The sequence below is a fragment of the Gymnoscopelus braueri genome (assembly GCF_963280865.1).
Source record: "Gymnoscopelus braueri genome assembly, chromosome: 10".
Taxonomy (NCBI): domain Eukaryota; kingdom Metazoa; phylum Chordata; class Actinopteri; order Myctophiformes; family Myctophidae; genus Gymnoscopelus; species Gymnoscopelus braueri.
This window is the reverse complement of record NC_137611.1, coordinates 31,594,115-31,610,520: the sequence shown is the minus strand read 5'-3', so window position 1 is coordinate 31,610,520 and position 16,406 is coordinate 31,594,115. Positions and strand designations below refer to the sequence as shown.

The 16,406-nt window shown below is 41.8% G+C and overlaps 1 protein-coding gene across 1 annotated transcript in view; it reads left to right on the top strand.

Moving 5' to 3' along the window:
- Positions 1 to 363: 363 nt before the first annotated feature.
- LOC308093271 (junctophilin-1-like) overlaps positions 364 to 16,406 on the top strand; it is a 28,394-nt gene continuing 12,351 nt past the window's right edge. The window contains exons 1-3 of the mRNA XM_080439548.1: positions 364 to 1,020; positions 8,827 to 9,586; positions 15,165 to 15,283. Of these exons, the coding sequence (XP_080295674.1) occupies positions 642 to 1,020; positions 8,827 to 9,586; positions 15,165 to 15,283 (1,258 nt within the window). The 5' untranslated portion in view covers positions 364 to 641. The remainder of the gene's footprint in view (positions 1,021 to 8,826; positions 9,587 to 15,164; positions 15,284 to 16,406) is intronic.

The window sequence follows — 16,406 nt, the reverse complement described above, 5'->3', positions numbered from 1 at the left end:
CTGATTGATAGGCTACAATATTCAATGGGTTGTGGGCGGTTGTGGGTTTCATAAAGCAAGCTGTCAGTAGATATACTGCTGTACATACATAGGCCTAATTATCTATCATCATCATCATATTTTGTGAATAATGTGAGTGTGAGCCACATATAGCTCACACATAGCTTGCTTCACCATCATCATCACTAAGGCTAGGCTTCACCACGGTAACAAGAAGAACGGTTCTTGTATTCTCCACCACCACCACCACCACCATCATCATCATTCTTTCTCTCTCTCCTCCCTCCTGCTGTCAGACAGACATAGATAGAGGGGGGTGTGGGGAAGTCATAAAACACACGTCAGTGGAGCGATTCTGGCAGCCGTGGCGGCCGCCTCTCACCCTCCCACGTCCCGCACCAACACAACCAACCACCAAATGCTCCCAGCGACCATCACTCATCGCCTGTCGGTGCCTCAAACCCCCGCCGAGGAGGTCGCTCTCTCACTCGGACGCCCACTTTCGTCGCGCTCGCCGCACTTCTTTCCCACCTTCGGACTTCGATTTAAGGACCACGGGAAGTAATATTCTGTAGAATCCCCCCCCCTCCCCGGGCGCCCGCAGCAACTAGTGCTCCCCCCTCGACATCACCGCTTTCTGAATGACGGGCGGCCGGTTCGATTTCGACGATGGTGGCACCTACTGTGGAGGCTGGGAGGACGGCAAAGCCCACGGACACGGCCTGTGCACCGGGCCCCAGGGTCAGGGCGAGTACGCGGGCTCGTGGTCCAACGGCTTCGAGGTGGTCGGCGTGTACACCTGGCCCAGCGGGAACGTGTACCAGGGCTACTGGGCGCAGGGGAAGCGCCACGGGCTCGGCGTGGAGACCAAAGGGAGGTGGATTTACCGGGGAGAGTGGACGCACGGATTTAAGGGACGCTACGGGGTCCGACAGAGCCTGAACACGCCGGCCAGATTCGAGGGGACGTGGAATAACGGTCTGCAGGATGGATACGGCGTGGAGACGTACGGGGATGGAGGTGAGAGACAGACGGAGAGAGCAACAGTGTTGTCCAACATCTCAGCTGTTATACCTACCGCCCACAGGCTCAGCTGCATCATTTGAAAATATTTTGTTCCAGGGACCCCCAGAAGCAAATATTTGAGTTTAAAATGTTCTAAAAAAAAATCGAAGACTTATTCACGAATTTTCTGAAATAGCAGATTTACTATGATCTCTTAGATCTGCTATTTTTGAATAGCCAACCAATGTGATAGCCAACTGCACACTTATATATATATATACTTGCCAAGTGTGCAGTTTTAGGGTGTCATTTCACATTAGTTATGTCATTTGTTTCACATGATGGGTTTCATTTATTTTGCAGAATGCACTATACTGAGACAGATTGCACCAGATAGTTATAACCTGCACTATACTGAGACAGATTGCACCAGATAGTTATAACCTATAGGCTAAGTTTGTTTCCATGCAGGATTGTAACTGAACTGGTTGAGAGCACAGAGGTCATGGCTAAAAATAGAAGACCTCACCCGAACATGTACTGGCTGTTTTAAAAAAAAGTCAAAAATATTTTGTGGGATTTTACACTGATTATTATTGATCAGGTATAGCAGGAGAATAATTTGTTTGAATTATTGGTATTCTATACAGTAGCCTAACAATAACAAAGTAGGACAGCTGCATTTAAAAAAGTCAAATTAGGGTACTGTGCTGTAATTAATGATTATTTTTTAGTGTTTTCCAAATCCTACTGTAAATTCTAATTGTATTGCAAAACCATGAAAATTTAAGTAAATTGCTTAGTAGCATTAGGGAGTTCTCTGTATCAAACTATTATAGCCAGTTATTATGTTGGTACTAGTGGATAAGCTCCGACAAGGAAAACTGGATGAGTTGAGCTGATTGAAGGCAAGATAGTGATCAAATATTACACCTTAGTGCATGTTTTCAATAAAAATCAGATGTGACAGAACTTAAGTGTATGTAATGCACATAAAGTGGGAGGTATTCAACCATGGCACTAAACTCTAAATGTAGTCTGACTGTCAAACTAATTAGACTCTGGGCTGGGTGTGACTGACTACACACCTGTGTGCATCAATCTTATCAATGCAAACAGCCATTCCCACACATCTCCTTAGGAGAAGCATGAATAAACAAATATACGATATAGGATATGTCTACTCCAATGCATTTCAAAGCAAATCTCCTGCATTTACCCAGCTGAATGTTTACCCACAGCTTACCGATGATATAGGGTTCAAGTGGTTAAAGAAAGTGTGTGCATGCATGAATAACATTGATAACAATCCAGCAATTGAAGACAATTAAGTCAAGAGCTAAAAATGCAAGACACCAGTATATAGCCCTTTAAATGAGTAGTTCACCCAAAAATTTACAAATTTTCTATCAATTACACACCCCATGAAGCCTTGAATTCATGGAGCTTTATTCGTTTTTGCCGCATTCCTATAATCCAATAATGTGATGACCGGCGGAGTCGACTCAAAGAGTCTCCTATTGACCGATGACCCTGTCATCAAATTATTGGCTTAGGAATGCAACGAAAATAAAATCATCTCCATGAATTCAAGGCTTCATAGGGTGTGTAATTGATAGAGAATAAGTAATTTTTTGGGTGAACTGCTCCTTTAAAGAAATAATTTGTGTTGATAATGGACTATGTAGCTAGATGAAAGTTGATGTTTCCCAACACAGCCTGCCAGAGCTTTCTCACCATGGGGGGGGGGGGGGGGGGGGTCTCTCTTTCACACGTCATTTCTGTCCCTGTCACTCACACCTACCTCCAATGAGTATCCCCTTTATTACTTCTAGTTGATGTGGCATGATGCATTGCCATATTATCGCTTCAACAGCTGTGGAAACCTCATGAACCGGGTTTGAATGTTTTTGCCTCTTTAACCCATTAAAACGGGGAAAGCATCAGTGTCATTTTAGATTTTAGCTATATATATATATATATATATATATATATATATATATATATATATATATATATATATAACACATTGGTTGACTATTCAAAAATAGCAGATATAAAAGCTTAGCTCATAGCGTGTCACTTTGTGCCGTGCTCATGAAAATCTGCGCAAATCTTTGAATATATATATATATATTTATCAAAGTCAACATTTTTAACTCAAATCTTTGCTTCTGGGGTTCCCTGGAACAAAATATTTTGAGATGGGGGGTCGGTGGCCAAATACATATAATTTTGGGGGTCCTTGACATGAAAAAGTGTGAGCACTAACTGATATAGCAACACACGTTTTTCAGAAAACCGTTCCATCAATGGGACCTTGGAAACACATTCAAAGCCAGTTGCATATTGAAAAAATAATACAAAAAACTGAAACAATTGTATAACATTTGTATAACAATTGTATAACATTTCCTTGACACACTATGGTTTTCCACATGACCACTGTGACAGGTTTATCTCAAGTTTCTGAGGACGTCAGCACTTAGTAAAAGTTATTCCTTACCCAACGTTGATCATTGAATAATTCTAAAATATGAAGTGGATCCAGTCTGTTAAAGGGTTACTTTTAACATAAAATTACATTTGTTTGAATTTCATGCTATAAGCCTGCCATAGAATTTGAAAGCAGGCGTCACTTTTTTGTTTTTAAATTGTGGATACCTCATTTTGGAACTAACGTCTTCATAGTTTCCAGTCCATATTTTGCCAGTAGGTCTGTCCCACCTCCTGTAGAGACTTCTAGAAGGAAAGGACAGGTGTAAGAGATCTGTCAGAAAGCTTATCCCCATGCAGGACCATGCCTAGTGGGAATCATGAGGTCAGAGAATATGTAGTATTATTGTCTCGCAGGCCGAAGGCGTGGCCGAGACTATGTTTTCGCCCCTGTCCGTCCGTGTGTCTGTGTCATTCCGTCTGTGAGTAGCTATTATACGACACTGTTGGACCACTCAGCGTGCAACTCTGCATGCACACTCACTGGAGGCCAAGTAAAAACCTCTGCCCCAGATGTTTCACATCGACACAAAGGAGACTCTTTGTGTCTCCTACCAGATACATTAGGGTCTTTGCTATTATCATCAAATTATTGGCTTAGGAATGTGACAAAAACAAATAAATCTCCATTAATTCAATGCTTCATGGGGTGTGTAATTGATAGGAAATACGTCATTTTTTGGGTGAACTACTCCTTTAATGCAATAGAAGCTGATGAATAATTATGCATAAACTCTGGTAAAAAAAACAAGGTGCAAAAATAGTATAACATAAGTAGAATGCAGAGAGAAGTGCCTCAAAAAAACTAAGATAGCAGGTTAACAATGAACTTAGCATCTGTTATGCTTGTGGTCAAGGAAAAACAAATCTAATTAAAAATCTGCATAGTAAACTAGCATCTATCGGTAAAAAAAGTGACACGAAGGGATACAAGGAGAGTTGCTAGTCCAAAAGTAAAGATATGAAATTATATTATAAGCAACAGGTGTGTAAGGGCACAGTCAGGCATAGATTTGTATTTAGAAAAAGCTTTGATAGGCTCTGTGCATGATTGTAGTTCCCTTTTCCAGAATGTAGCATTCCTGCATGCCACTTTCTGGAAAAGGAAACTACAGTCATGCACAGAGCCTATTGTGTAGCTTAAGTTCATTAACGAGATGCATTTTAGCCAAGCAGAGTACTAATTATCACCGTCTATCCGTCCATCTGTGAGCAGCTAATCTTGGGCACCGCTGGACCAATTGGTGTGAAACTTTGCATGGACACACTCCCAGTGGACCATGGTAGAACCTTTTTCAAATTTGCCTCATGGTGGTGATATAACAGACGATTTTTGCAAAACACACTTTTTGCCTAGAGCTACTCCTTCAGTATTTCACCAAACCACACACAAATTGGTACACATTATGTCTGCCACAGTGCCATCATGTGATTAAGACGTATTTGTCTGATTTTAGATCATCCAATATTACGCAGAATACACTCTCAGTAGGCCAAGGAAGAACCGCCACCCCAAATATTTCAAATCAGCCCCATGGTGGCACTATAACGGGCTCTGAAGATTGCACTTTTCTAGTTATAGTGTAATTGTGCACTGTATATGTTGGGGATTTGTACGCAGATTCAAAAGTATAGCCCCATTAAGAACCTCTCACTCCACTATACAGCCCCGAGATGAGCTGTATAGCGGAGTGAGAGGTTCTTAATGGAGCTAATTCAAAGGACTGTTCTGTTGTGGTGTCACTGTGTCTTTTGGTATTTGGTTTGATTGTGTATTTTTGTTTACTTGGCAATTTTTGACAAATTTCTCTGTGTGGATAGGTTTCTACTGCCGGTACACTGCATAGACAGAAGAAAAACTATGCAGTTTGAAGAACTGCTCAGTCCTATAAATATCATAGTCTATAATATGCAGATCCATGGGCAAAATGTCCTTTTAGTTAAATCTGTTGATTTGGTTTCACTCTGAAGCCAGACGTTGCATGATAGATTTGGAATGTCTGCTAATGAATTCAAGTTGTAAAATGCTGTATAAAAAAAGACATCAAGCCCCTTTTAGGACTAAATACTGGGTCAAGTTTTCCAGTATGACTCTGTATTGATTTCTTCTTTTTAGTCATTGAGACAATAGAGTAAGGCTTAGTACAGTAAGCTATTTCAGGGGTGTTCCATTTCCCCTTTTTCTTCTCCTACATTTCTTTTTCCAGGGATTTATCCAGGGTCCTCTCCGCAGTCATATGCAGAAGACTTCTTTGACATAGCAAGATAGTTGTTGGAGTTATGTTTGGCTGTGCCGGCAGGCTTCCCAGCATCTCAAGTTACTTCCATCTTTTAAAATAGCACACTCTCCCTCCAACTGAAGGCATCGGGGCCACACTGAGAGGCACAAGCCCTCTGCCAGGACTCTCTTAACTTTTACCTCAACCGGTCATACCGGCTGGGTAGATATAAACATAAAATCACAACAGTTTAAATTCTTAGTTGCCAAAAATAAGAATGGAAGGCATTTATTGATCTTTGATCACTTTTGATTGCAGCCTGCCATAGGTGGCTAGTAGAATTAGACCATTGGTTCTCAAAGTGGGGTCCGGGGACCCCCAGGGGTCCTTGGGGGTGTACCAGGGGGTCCCCGGCAAAATTAGTAAATATAGCGCCATAATCATTTTAACCACTTTAACCATATTCTATACGTTGGCTGTTAAAATATAGCAGATATACAAGCTCATAGCACAAGATGGGGGTCTGCAGCCAAATACATAACATTTTGGGGGGTCCTTGACATGAAAAAGTTTGAGAACCACTGAATTAAACAATTGACTTATAGACAAAATTCACCAGCTTTGATGAGTGCTAATTTTGAATCAAGTTCCTAGGCTCAGTAGAAGATGGAACTTGATATTCTCAACCAACCGGGGCTTAAAGATCCAAACGTTTCACTCATCTGCTCACTTTGTGCTCAGAAATGGGATCAATAAAAAATATTTAAGAGGCACTGGCTCAGGAGATAGAGTGGCTGTCTTGGAATCATATGGTTCCTGATTCGATCCCATACTCCTCCTGGCTGCATGTCAAGGTGTCTGTGAGCAAGACACTGACTGAACCCTTTACCCATTGAATCCGGGAACGCATCTCTGTCATTTTAGATTTATTTGGCTATACAAAAATAGCAGATATACAGGGATGTTCGCTTTAAAAATATATATATTCAAAGATTTGAACACATTTTCATGATTTTTCAAAAAAATAGCAGATCTACTGTACAAGCTCATGAGCGCCACGCTATGAGCTTGTATATTTGCTGACTGCTACCTGCTACCTGCTCCTGATGAGCAGGTTGGTGGCTTGAATGCATGGTAGACTTAGCCGTTAGTGTGAATGTGTGTGTAAATGTAATGCACGTTGATAAGTGGTTTGGATGAAGGAACTATAGTAATGCACCATTATCTAGATAGATAGATAGATAGATAGATAGATAGTACTATCATATTAAGATTTAGTCTTTTATATTTAGAGACTATTATATTTAAATTTAGTCATATCAGGGAATGAGTAGCCATTGTCAGCTGAAAAGGCCAATCGCTTAATTATGGACTAAAGGAAGATTTAAAAAAAATAGTACATATTCTACACACAGCCACTAAACCTGTCTTATACTAATTCATTTGAATTTAAATGTAAGAGTAATATGATAGTAAAATATTGCCCTTATGCTGACATCATGAGCTGGATCTTTAATTCCACATACTGTAGATGGTGTTAAAACTCGCTGAAAGGATGTAAGTGTTTATTTCTTGTGTTCAGTTCAATAATACAAGATTATTGTAGCCAACTCAAATGAGCTTACTGCATTGGCTGATCATTTTTCTGGTTTTAATCATTTTCCCTTGTTTCATTAAGGCACTTAACCCCTAACTGATCCCTGGCGTGCTGTATTAATGGTAGACACTGACTGCTCCTAATAGGATGCATGGGTAAAAGGCAGAGGATAAATTGTATGTATGTGCAAATGTAGGCTAGCTAAGGCTACTGTAGCAAATACCCCAACAGCAACTAAAGGGGACAATTATTATTATTATCATTGATTATTGAAAACTTAAGTTACTTTGTAGATTTGAATTATTATTACAAAACATACATTAACCACTTCAGCACTTCAGCACTTCAGCACTATTTAAACTTTGGCTATTTGAAAATGGCAGATCTACAAGTTCACAATGCGTCACGATGTGACATGTTGAGAGCTTGTAGATCTTCTATTTTCAAAAGATTTTAATACATTTTATACAAATGATACCTTGTGAAACGGGACTGCATAATGAGTACTTTTACTTTTGTCACTTTAAGTATATTTTGATGCCAATACGTTTGTACTTTTACTCAAGTAAATTTTGATTACCAGACTTGTGCTGAGTGTTTTTACAGTTAGCAGTATTGATAGTTTTACTTAAGTAAATAAATTGAGTATTATTTCCACCACTGCCACAGTGACTTTTAGCATTTGGTTGCTCAGTAAAATGCTTTGCCATGATGGGTATATATTTTCTAAACTGTTGTAATTGCTCTAGCAGTATACTAGCCTCAGAATAAGTAAGGCCTTTTTCCAAGCGTGTGCATGTGCTCATGATTTTATCAGGTTTGAGAGAGGATTGTGTATCATCAATCACAGACAATATGACTGTCACAGAGTTAAGTAATATTATAGTTATATAGCACAGGGGTAGCTCCAGTTTCAGTTGCAAAATATAACCAGATGTATTTTCTTCGATTTTCCATTGTCTTGGCTCTAGGGGAACAGATCACCATGAATGAATGTTGAGAAAAACTGCTACTTGCATTCATTGAAAAAATATGATGAATTAATGTCAGCATACGCTTTTGGCCTAATATATATATATATATATATATATATATATATATATATATATATATATATATGTATATATATATATATATATTACCTGTCTGAGTTTTTTCATCAAACATTGGTAATGTACAGTATACTGATAATTTCAGTTTGTAATGAAACAGAGGGAAGTCTATTGTTATAGAGGAACTGTTGTGTGACCTTTCATTGTGTCACAGTACAGTAGTGCCTGTGACAAACCAACTCTACATATTTCATATCATTCAGATGTGAGGATATACATTTTAGGCTATTGGGGAAGATGTCATGCAGTAAACCATACTGCATGACATGGCCTGTTGACCATAGGCCCTGCCCTGGCCCTCTCTGGTCCCTCTCTGCTCCACCATAGGCTGGTACTTGATGTATTCTTACACATATTCCTCCATTCAACTCATTACATAACTTGTCTCCTCCTGCAGGTACATATCAGGGTCAGTGGACAGGCGGGATGCGGCATGGCTATGGTGTACGTCAGAGTGTCCCATACGGCATGGCGACCGTCATCCGCTCCCCCCTTCGCACCTCACTGGCCTCCCTCCGCAGCGAGCAAAGCAACAGCACCGCACAGCTCCACGACTCCCTGTCCGACACCCCGGCTGGCACACGTGGCGGCTTCGTGCTGAACTTCCACTCGGAAGGCGAGGGCGGCGAGCGGAAGAAGGGCCTCTTCCGCCGCGGCTCGCTCTTCGGCAGCCTCCAGCGGCTGCGCAAGTCCGACTCGCGCTCGTCCATCTCGAGCAAGCGCAGCTCGGTGCGCAGTGACGCCATGAGCCGCATCAGCAGCAGCGACGCCAACTCCACCATCAGCTTCGGCGACGGTGACGGGGGCGACGACTTCCTGCCCCTGGAGGACAACGTGGATGCCACCACCACCGAGTCGTACATGGGCGAGTGGAAGAACGACAAGCGCTGCGGCTTCGGCGTCTCGGAGCGCTCCAACGGCATGAAGTATGAGGGGGAGTGGCTGAACAACAAGCGTCACGGCTACGGCTGCACCGTCTTCCCCGACGGCACCAAGGAGGAAGGGAAGTACAAGAACAACGTGCTGGCCCGCGGCATCAAGAAGCATCTCATTCCGCTGAGGAACACCAAGACCAAGCAGAAGGTGGACCGCGCCGTGGAGGGAGCCATCAGGGCCGCAGCCATCGCCAAAACCAAAGTGGAGATTGCCACTTCAAGGTAAAATACATCCATCCATGACCTGTATGATCTGATGATGTACGCTGTGGGGATATGTATGAAACTTGGGTCAGCTTACATCATGTGGGTTGTACTGCGTTGAAGTGCTAGATTAAAATAACTGAGCTGCTGGCCCTGGTTACTGTATGTGCACTGCACTGGATCTCTGAACGAGTGAACATACAGTCTATCATTAAATATCAGTTGTCTATCAACGATGAGTATACAGGTGAATTTACTGAATGCACGGTTTATTAACCCTCTGTCTGGCGTCTGGCATTTTGTTTTACAACATGACTATCCTTTTTGGTCAGGGCTGACATGGCCGACTACAGTAAATATGAGAAGGAATATGATCTGGTCAACGAACCTTCAACAGTTAGTATCGGAATGAATACACATGTACAATCTATGAACAGTCTATGAGTGAAGTAAAATCCTTAGTATTCATTTATCCATTTGTTATTTGTTACTGAGAGATGGAACCAAATAGACCTGTCCATTTTGTACTCAGAGCTAAATGAACACTGTTTTTTTACTGTGTAAGTAGAGTCTCTCAACAGTTATCTTTAACAGGCATAATACGCGCACACACACACACACACACACATGCACACGCGCACACAGGCACACTAATCCATCCCAGAGTCGGACGCGTCTTTGAAGGTTGCGGTGTGTCCATAGTTGATGAGTGTTGGTAAGAGCTTAGGAACGTGTGGAAGGGTTTCAGATTGCGTCACTTTCCCCATCATCTGGGAAGGGAGGGGAGAGAGAGAGAGAGAGAGAGTGTGTGTGCAGGTCCTATAGGCCAGAGTACATGTGTGTGAATGTCCCTCTGTCTGTGAATGCATGTGTGTGTCTATGCATGTGTGTCACCAGCATGTTTGTCTGAGCATGTGTGTGTGTGTGTGTGTGTGTGTGTGTGTGTGTGTGTGTGTGTGTGTGTGTGTGTGTGTGTGTGTGTGTGTGTGTGTGTGTGTGTGTGTGTGTGTGCGTGCGTGCGTGCGTGCGTGCGTGCGTGCGTGCGTGCGTGCGTGCGTGCGTGCGTGCGTGCGTGCGTGCGTGCGTGCGTGCGTGCGTGCGTGTGTGTGTGCGCATTCGTGGAGGTGTGTATGCTTACAGTACGTATGTGTATGACACACGTTTGTGCATGCAAGAGTGTGTGTTTCTACTGTATGTGAGCTGCCTGCGTGCGCGCGTGTGTGTGTGTGTGTGTGTGTGTGTGTGTGTGTGTGTGTGTGTGTGTGTGTTTGAGAAGTGGGGTCTGCCTAAATAAGGCCAGGCAGAAGGAGGCTTACGCTTATCAACAGCTGTCAGGAATACTGTCACACGCTCGCACACTCGCACACGCGCACACACACACACACACACACACACACACACACACACACACACACACACACACACACACACACACACACACACACACTGCCTCAGCTGGGTGCTTCGTCTGGGACTGCACTGTCGCTGTTTGGCCTGAGTTTAAGTCATAGAAGCCAGTCTCAAGTCTTTTGGTTTCTATTGTTGCTGCTATTGGTTGCTCATTTAAGGCTGTAGGTTTCAAACTATTTGTGTCCAAGGAACACCAGCGATCTACAAACTTACGATACACCTCATCGCAATGTATTGTGTGAGCTTGTTTTTTTACACACACATATATATATATATATATATATATATATATATATATATATATATATATATATATATATATATATATATATATATAAACACATACATACATACATACATACATGTATAATAATAATAATAATTCAAAATTGCCTATAATGACATAGGCAATATTTGCCAAAATAGTCACACCAGTTGAAAGTGTTAAAAATAAATTCAGAAATGAGTGCGCACAAATACAGTACTCTTATAGTAAATAAAAATACATATTCAGAACCTTTTGTATAGTATACTGTATATTACAGTAATAATGTGTGGTTGACACAATATCCCAAGGCAAACCTGGACTTGTCTCACGGCACACCAGTGTGCCTCTGCACACCATTTGGGAATCACTGGAGTACAACCACAGATACAGTAGGCTACATCATGTTTGGATTATCACTTAAGAGATATAAATGGCAGTGTTTGTTTGTCGCCAGAGTCCGTGACAGGCTACTATCCAAAAATGTGATAATCACGCTACTCCTAAACGACAACAAATGAACCACAACCACATTATCTCCAGGATACGAAAATAAATAAACACAGATTCTGTTGTGAGTTGAGCCATCCAGGTGTCGCAAGAGTAACGTACCTGCCCACCACCATGGGGACTGGGATTTGATTCCCCCGTGCCTCTGGCTTGGCTGGGCGCTCCCAACGAAACACAAATGAACACACAACAACTGAATTTCCCCTGTGGGATCGATAAATGGCTATCTATCTAACTGACTGTGTCTGTGGGAGGGAAGCTGGCCTGGCAAGCAAAGGGGTTCTCTGTCGCTGCATCAGCAACTCCTACAGGTTGGTGTCCTGTTCAGCACTGGTGGAAAGTAACTAAGTACATTTACTCAAGCGCTGTACTTAAGTACAATTTTGAGGTACTTTTACTTCTACTGTACTACATCTTAGAGGCAAATATTGTACTTTTTTATCCGCTACAATTATTTGAAAACTTTAGTTACTACTAGTTACTTTGTAGATTTGAATTATTATTACAAAACATACATTATCCACTTCAGCTGTATTTAAAGCTCTATTGGAAATAGACAATCTACAAGCTGTAAATGTAGGCTGACTTGTAAAGATGCATGGCTGCCGCCTGCCGGTTCTTAGAAATTGAGTTTTAATTCCACCAGACCAGGACGAATTGACTGACCTTCATGAAAAGCGTATTGATTTAAGCATACAATAGCCTCATAAATATCTTCTGTCTGTGGATTGCTTTAATTGGGTACAAAAGTTCTATTTGCAGCCACAAAGAGCTAGCAGGGTGAATGCTTAATTACTGTGTTGCACGCTGAAACTCACTGGGGAAAATGTGTCTTTGTCCCTCTGTCTCTCTCTTTGTGTCTGGTGTGCATGCACATGCAATACGTTGTCATGTTAACATGTCCCATTACGTGGCCTTTAACTGAATGGCGTCTGACCCATGCACATGTGCACACATTGCGGGCCGCGTGAAGGGGTGCATGAAGGGGTGCATCACAGGCGTGCATGTGCACATCATAACAGCAGTCTCTGTGTCTGTGTTTTTGTCTGTGCGTGTGTTATTGGTCACTGAGTGTGTGGGCTTGTTCCACTCAATAGCCTCGCAGACATTATGTCCCGTAGCGGGACGGTAGGTCTGAGGTAATGCATTCACAAAAATATTAAATAACATAGTTGTCTGAACATATCAATATTTGGGGAGTGTTATCCTTGACCTACTGTCAGTGTGCACAAACAAATTGCCGCTGATTGGTCCAGTAGTTTGCAAGCGGACACACACACACACACACACACACACACACACACACACACACACACACACACACACACACACACACACACACACACACACACACACACACACACACACACACACACACACACACACACACACACACACACACACAGGACCCCAACGGAAACAAGTCCGCAAGGACTTTTTTGGTCGGACCTTTTAGACAAAAGTATTATAAATGTAACTGTGTTGTTTTACATTCTTTTGCCTAATAAAATTTTCAATCAATCAATCAAACACACACACACACACACAAAACATCATCCCCTAACCCTGGCAGAGGTAATTAGGCTAAATCTAACCATACATCTAAGCAGATCCGACAAGTACAGGGATACAGATCCTTTTATAAGAGTCCGCAGAGAAGATAAAGAGATGGGGTTTCTGTTAAGTGGTTCCTTGTGACCGCTGTACTGTATCTACAGAGTCATGTTGTTTAAGTGACTCTTATTCTCTTTGCCTCTGTCTTGTTAATGTGAACTTGTCTGGTCTTTAATTTAGGAACAATTAAAGTAGGCTATTTATTATTTTTATCATCATAGAGCGGGTTTGACAAACAAACATATAAGTCTCTTGCGCGGAGGTAGTGCTCTCAGAAATCCTGTAATACTAATAACAGTTCTACGGGCCACTTCAATGCTTTAATAAAGGTACAAACAAAGTAAGTACTAATGTTTCGATGCACCGCATCTTCGTCAGGGTCAAAGCCTTCGACTAATGAAAAATTGTAAATTAAGAACACCAGTGTTTCCCCTATACTAGGATGAAGTTGTAGCAGTGGTGGTGAACAGCCGTGCGCACGCGCAAAAAAAGGGATTTAAAAAATATATATTATTTTAATGTATTTTTTACAATGGAGGATGGTTCCATACTTATGTCTTTAATATTTGTGACATAATTTTATAATGCACAAAAACATAATTATTTCCATAAATCTAGTTTAATTATGAATTGTCTCAAGATTTATGAAAATAATTATGTGTATATATCAAATCACAAATATTATAGACATATAAGATGGAACCATCTTCCATTGTAAACAAATAATTATAATAATAATAATTTACAGAAATGTTTTACTGTGGCGATCAAATTTAAGCTGTGGTGGTGCTCCATGGTTAAATGCATATACTGTAGGGGAAACACAATCTCATTCTCAGTATGACTAAATTCAGTGTAAAGCAGCACTGTCTGTGACTCAAGCCCACTGCGTTATTCAACTATTCAGTCCATCTGCTGGAGGTGTTTCTGTGGAAGGTGGCCTGTTCAATAGAGGACAATGTAGTTCCGGCATCTCATTGCCATCTTCAACTCCTTTCACCACTGTCATTGATTAGTGAACAAAAAGGTCCATTGCCTGTCTGTGGCCCACACACAGCTCATCCAGCTTCTGTTGTTAAGTTACATTTCTCTCTCAGCAGTCGATCTGTCTGTCTGTCTGTCAGTCTATCCCAGTGCCGCAATCTTTTCCCCACTGCATCTCTTTCTGCTTTAGTGTCTGTATCCCACAGTTTTTTTTATCTCTCGTTCACACAGTATGTATAATACGACTGCAGTGGTTGAATGGAGGTGGACTCCCTACTTTTCCATTAAGAATGTTTAACCCTGGTGTTGGGTAGGACACCTACTGGTTGACAAGTAGCCCTGCCTGAAGCGAATAAGCCCAAAATCTCCCCTGACCAAGGGAGGATTCCCTTCTGAATGAGCGGCAGACGTTTGATTTAATTCCCACAAAGGAAATCTGGGTTTGAACCCCAGGTGTTACAGTTTCACTTACTTCTTCTCTCTGTCGGGAGAGGAGATAAAAGGTACAAATACATTTGTAAATAAATAAATTGGACTGGACTGGACACGCCTGAAGTCTCAGGTTAATGTCAGCGCAAATTGAACATAAACCTTTTACAGTCGTTTCTGCTTCCACTCTGCTACATTTCCAAACAAAATGTCCTACTTTTTCAATGGTTGTGTCGTGTCTATATTAACACCTACAGTCAAATGGCAGCCAGTGTTGAACATGACACGTGTGTGTGTGTGTGTGTGTGTGTGTGTGTGTGTGTGTGTGTGTGTGTGTGTGTGTGTGTGTGCGTGTGCGTGTGTGTGTGTGTTTGTTTTTCACAGGACAGCCCATGCTCGTGTCAAAGGGGATGCTGCAGATCAGGCAGCCGGGTCTGCTAGTCAGGACTCAGACATCGCCAGATCCGTGGCCAGGGAGCTCTCCCCAAGCTTCCACCAGCCAGGTACGCTAGCGCCTTCCTGTAAATCAGTGGTTTTCAACCCTTTTCATATCAAGGACCATTATTTAATCTGCATTTGAGCCATTTGATGAGATTTAGACTCTCAGACCCACTTAGAATATTTTGTTATCGTTGGATACGATTTTGTCCACAATTCCATGCTGTATTGATGTGGTACCATAGGAGAGATAACAGGCAAACGTTGATCAAAAGAACAACTCTTTAATTAAGTAATGCAGATGTTTAACAATAATTTAACTCTTGAGAGCGTAAAATGAAACCAATTGGTTTCATTTTACGCTCTCAAGAGTTAAAGACCTATAAGGGTCCATTTGGTTACCAACTCCCCATCATTTAGCTGGGGACCACCTGGTACCCCCTGAAGGACCGCTGGTTGAGAACCACTGCTGTAAATCCCTTTTTCTTCTGCTATCCTGTTGAGCTAGCTTTTTTTTATTTGTTCATGCAGATTCGGGTGACATCAGAGCCCATCTGCATATCTCTGCTGCACACTTACTGTACATGCATGCATGCTGTACATACATACATACACGCATGCATATAGAATACATGTGCATAAAAACAGCCACAGGCAAAATATACAGTGTAATAGAATATTACCAAAACAAGAGGCTGAGATATCAAAGGTCATGTACTGTAATACAAAATAGATATCTCAGCAAGAGCCACTGCAACCAGATCTGTGTGAGCTCCAATGAAGGTCCTGGCAAGTTGCCTGGTTGCTCCACATAAACCAGGTTGGAAGAGGTGGGCTATAGCTCTGCTCTGGGCAAATACATGACAGTTACTCACATGGAACCCTAGCTAGTGTCCCTATTCTGGGGCAAGTGTTGAAAATGGCACATCTACAACCTCACAACGCGTTGCAATGTTAATGGTAAATGGCGCATTTATATAGCGCTTTTATCCAAAGTGCTTTACATAGATTGTTCATTACATTCACCCATTCACACACACATTCATACACCGATGGTGGAGGAAACCATGCCAAGGCACCAACCTGCTCATTGGGAGCAATTAGGGGTTCAGCGTCTTGCTCACGGGGACTCCGGCCAACGTATATAGGTTTTTCATTTTTATTTATTTAGAGTAGACAATTATTTTT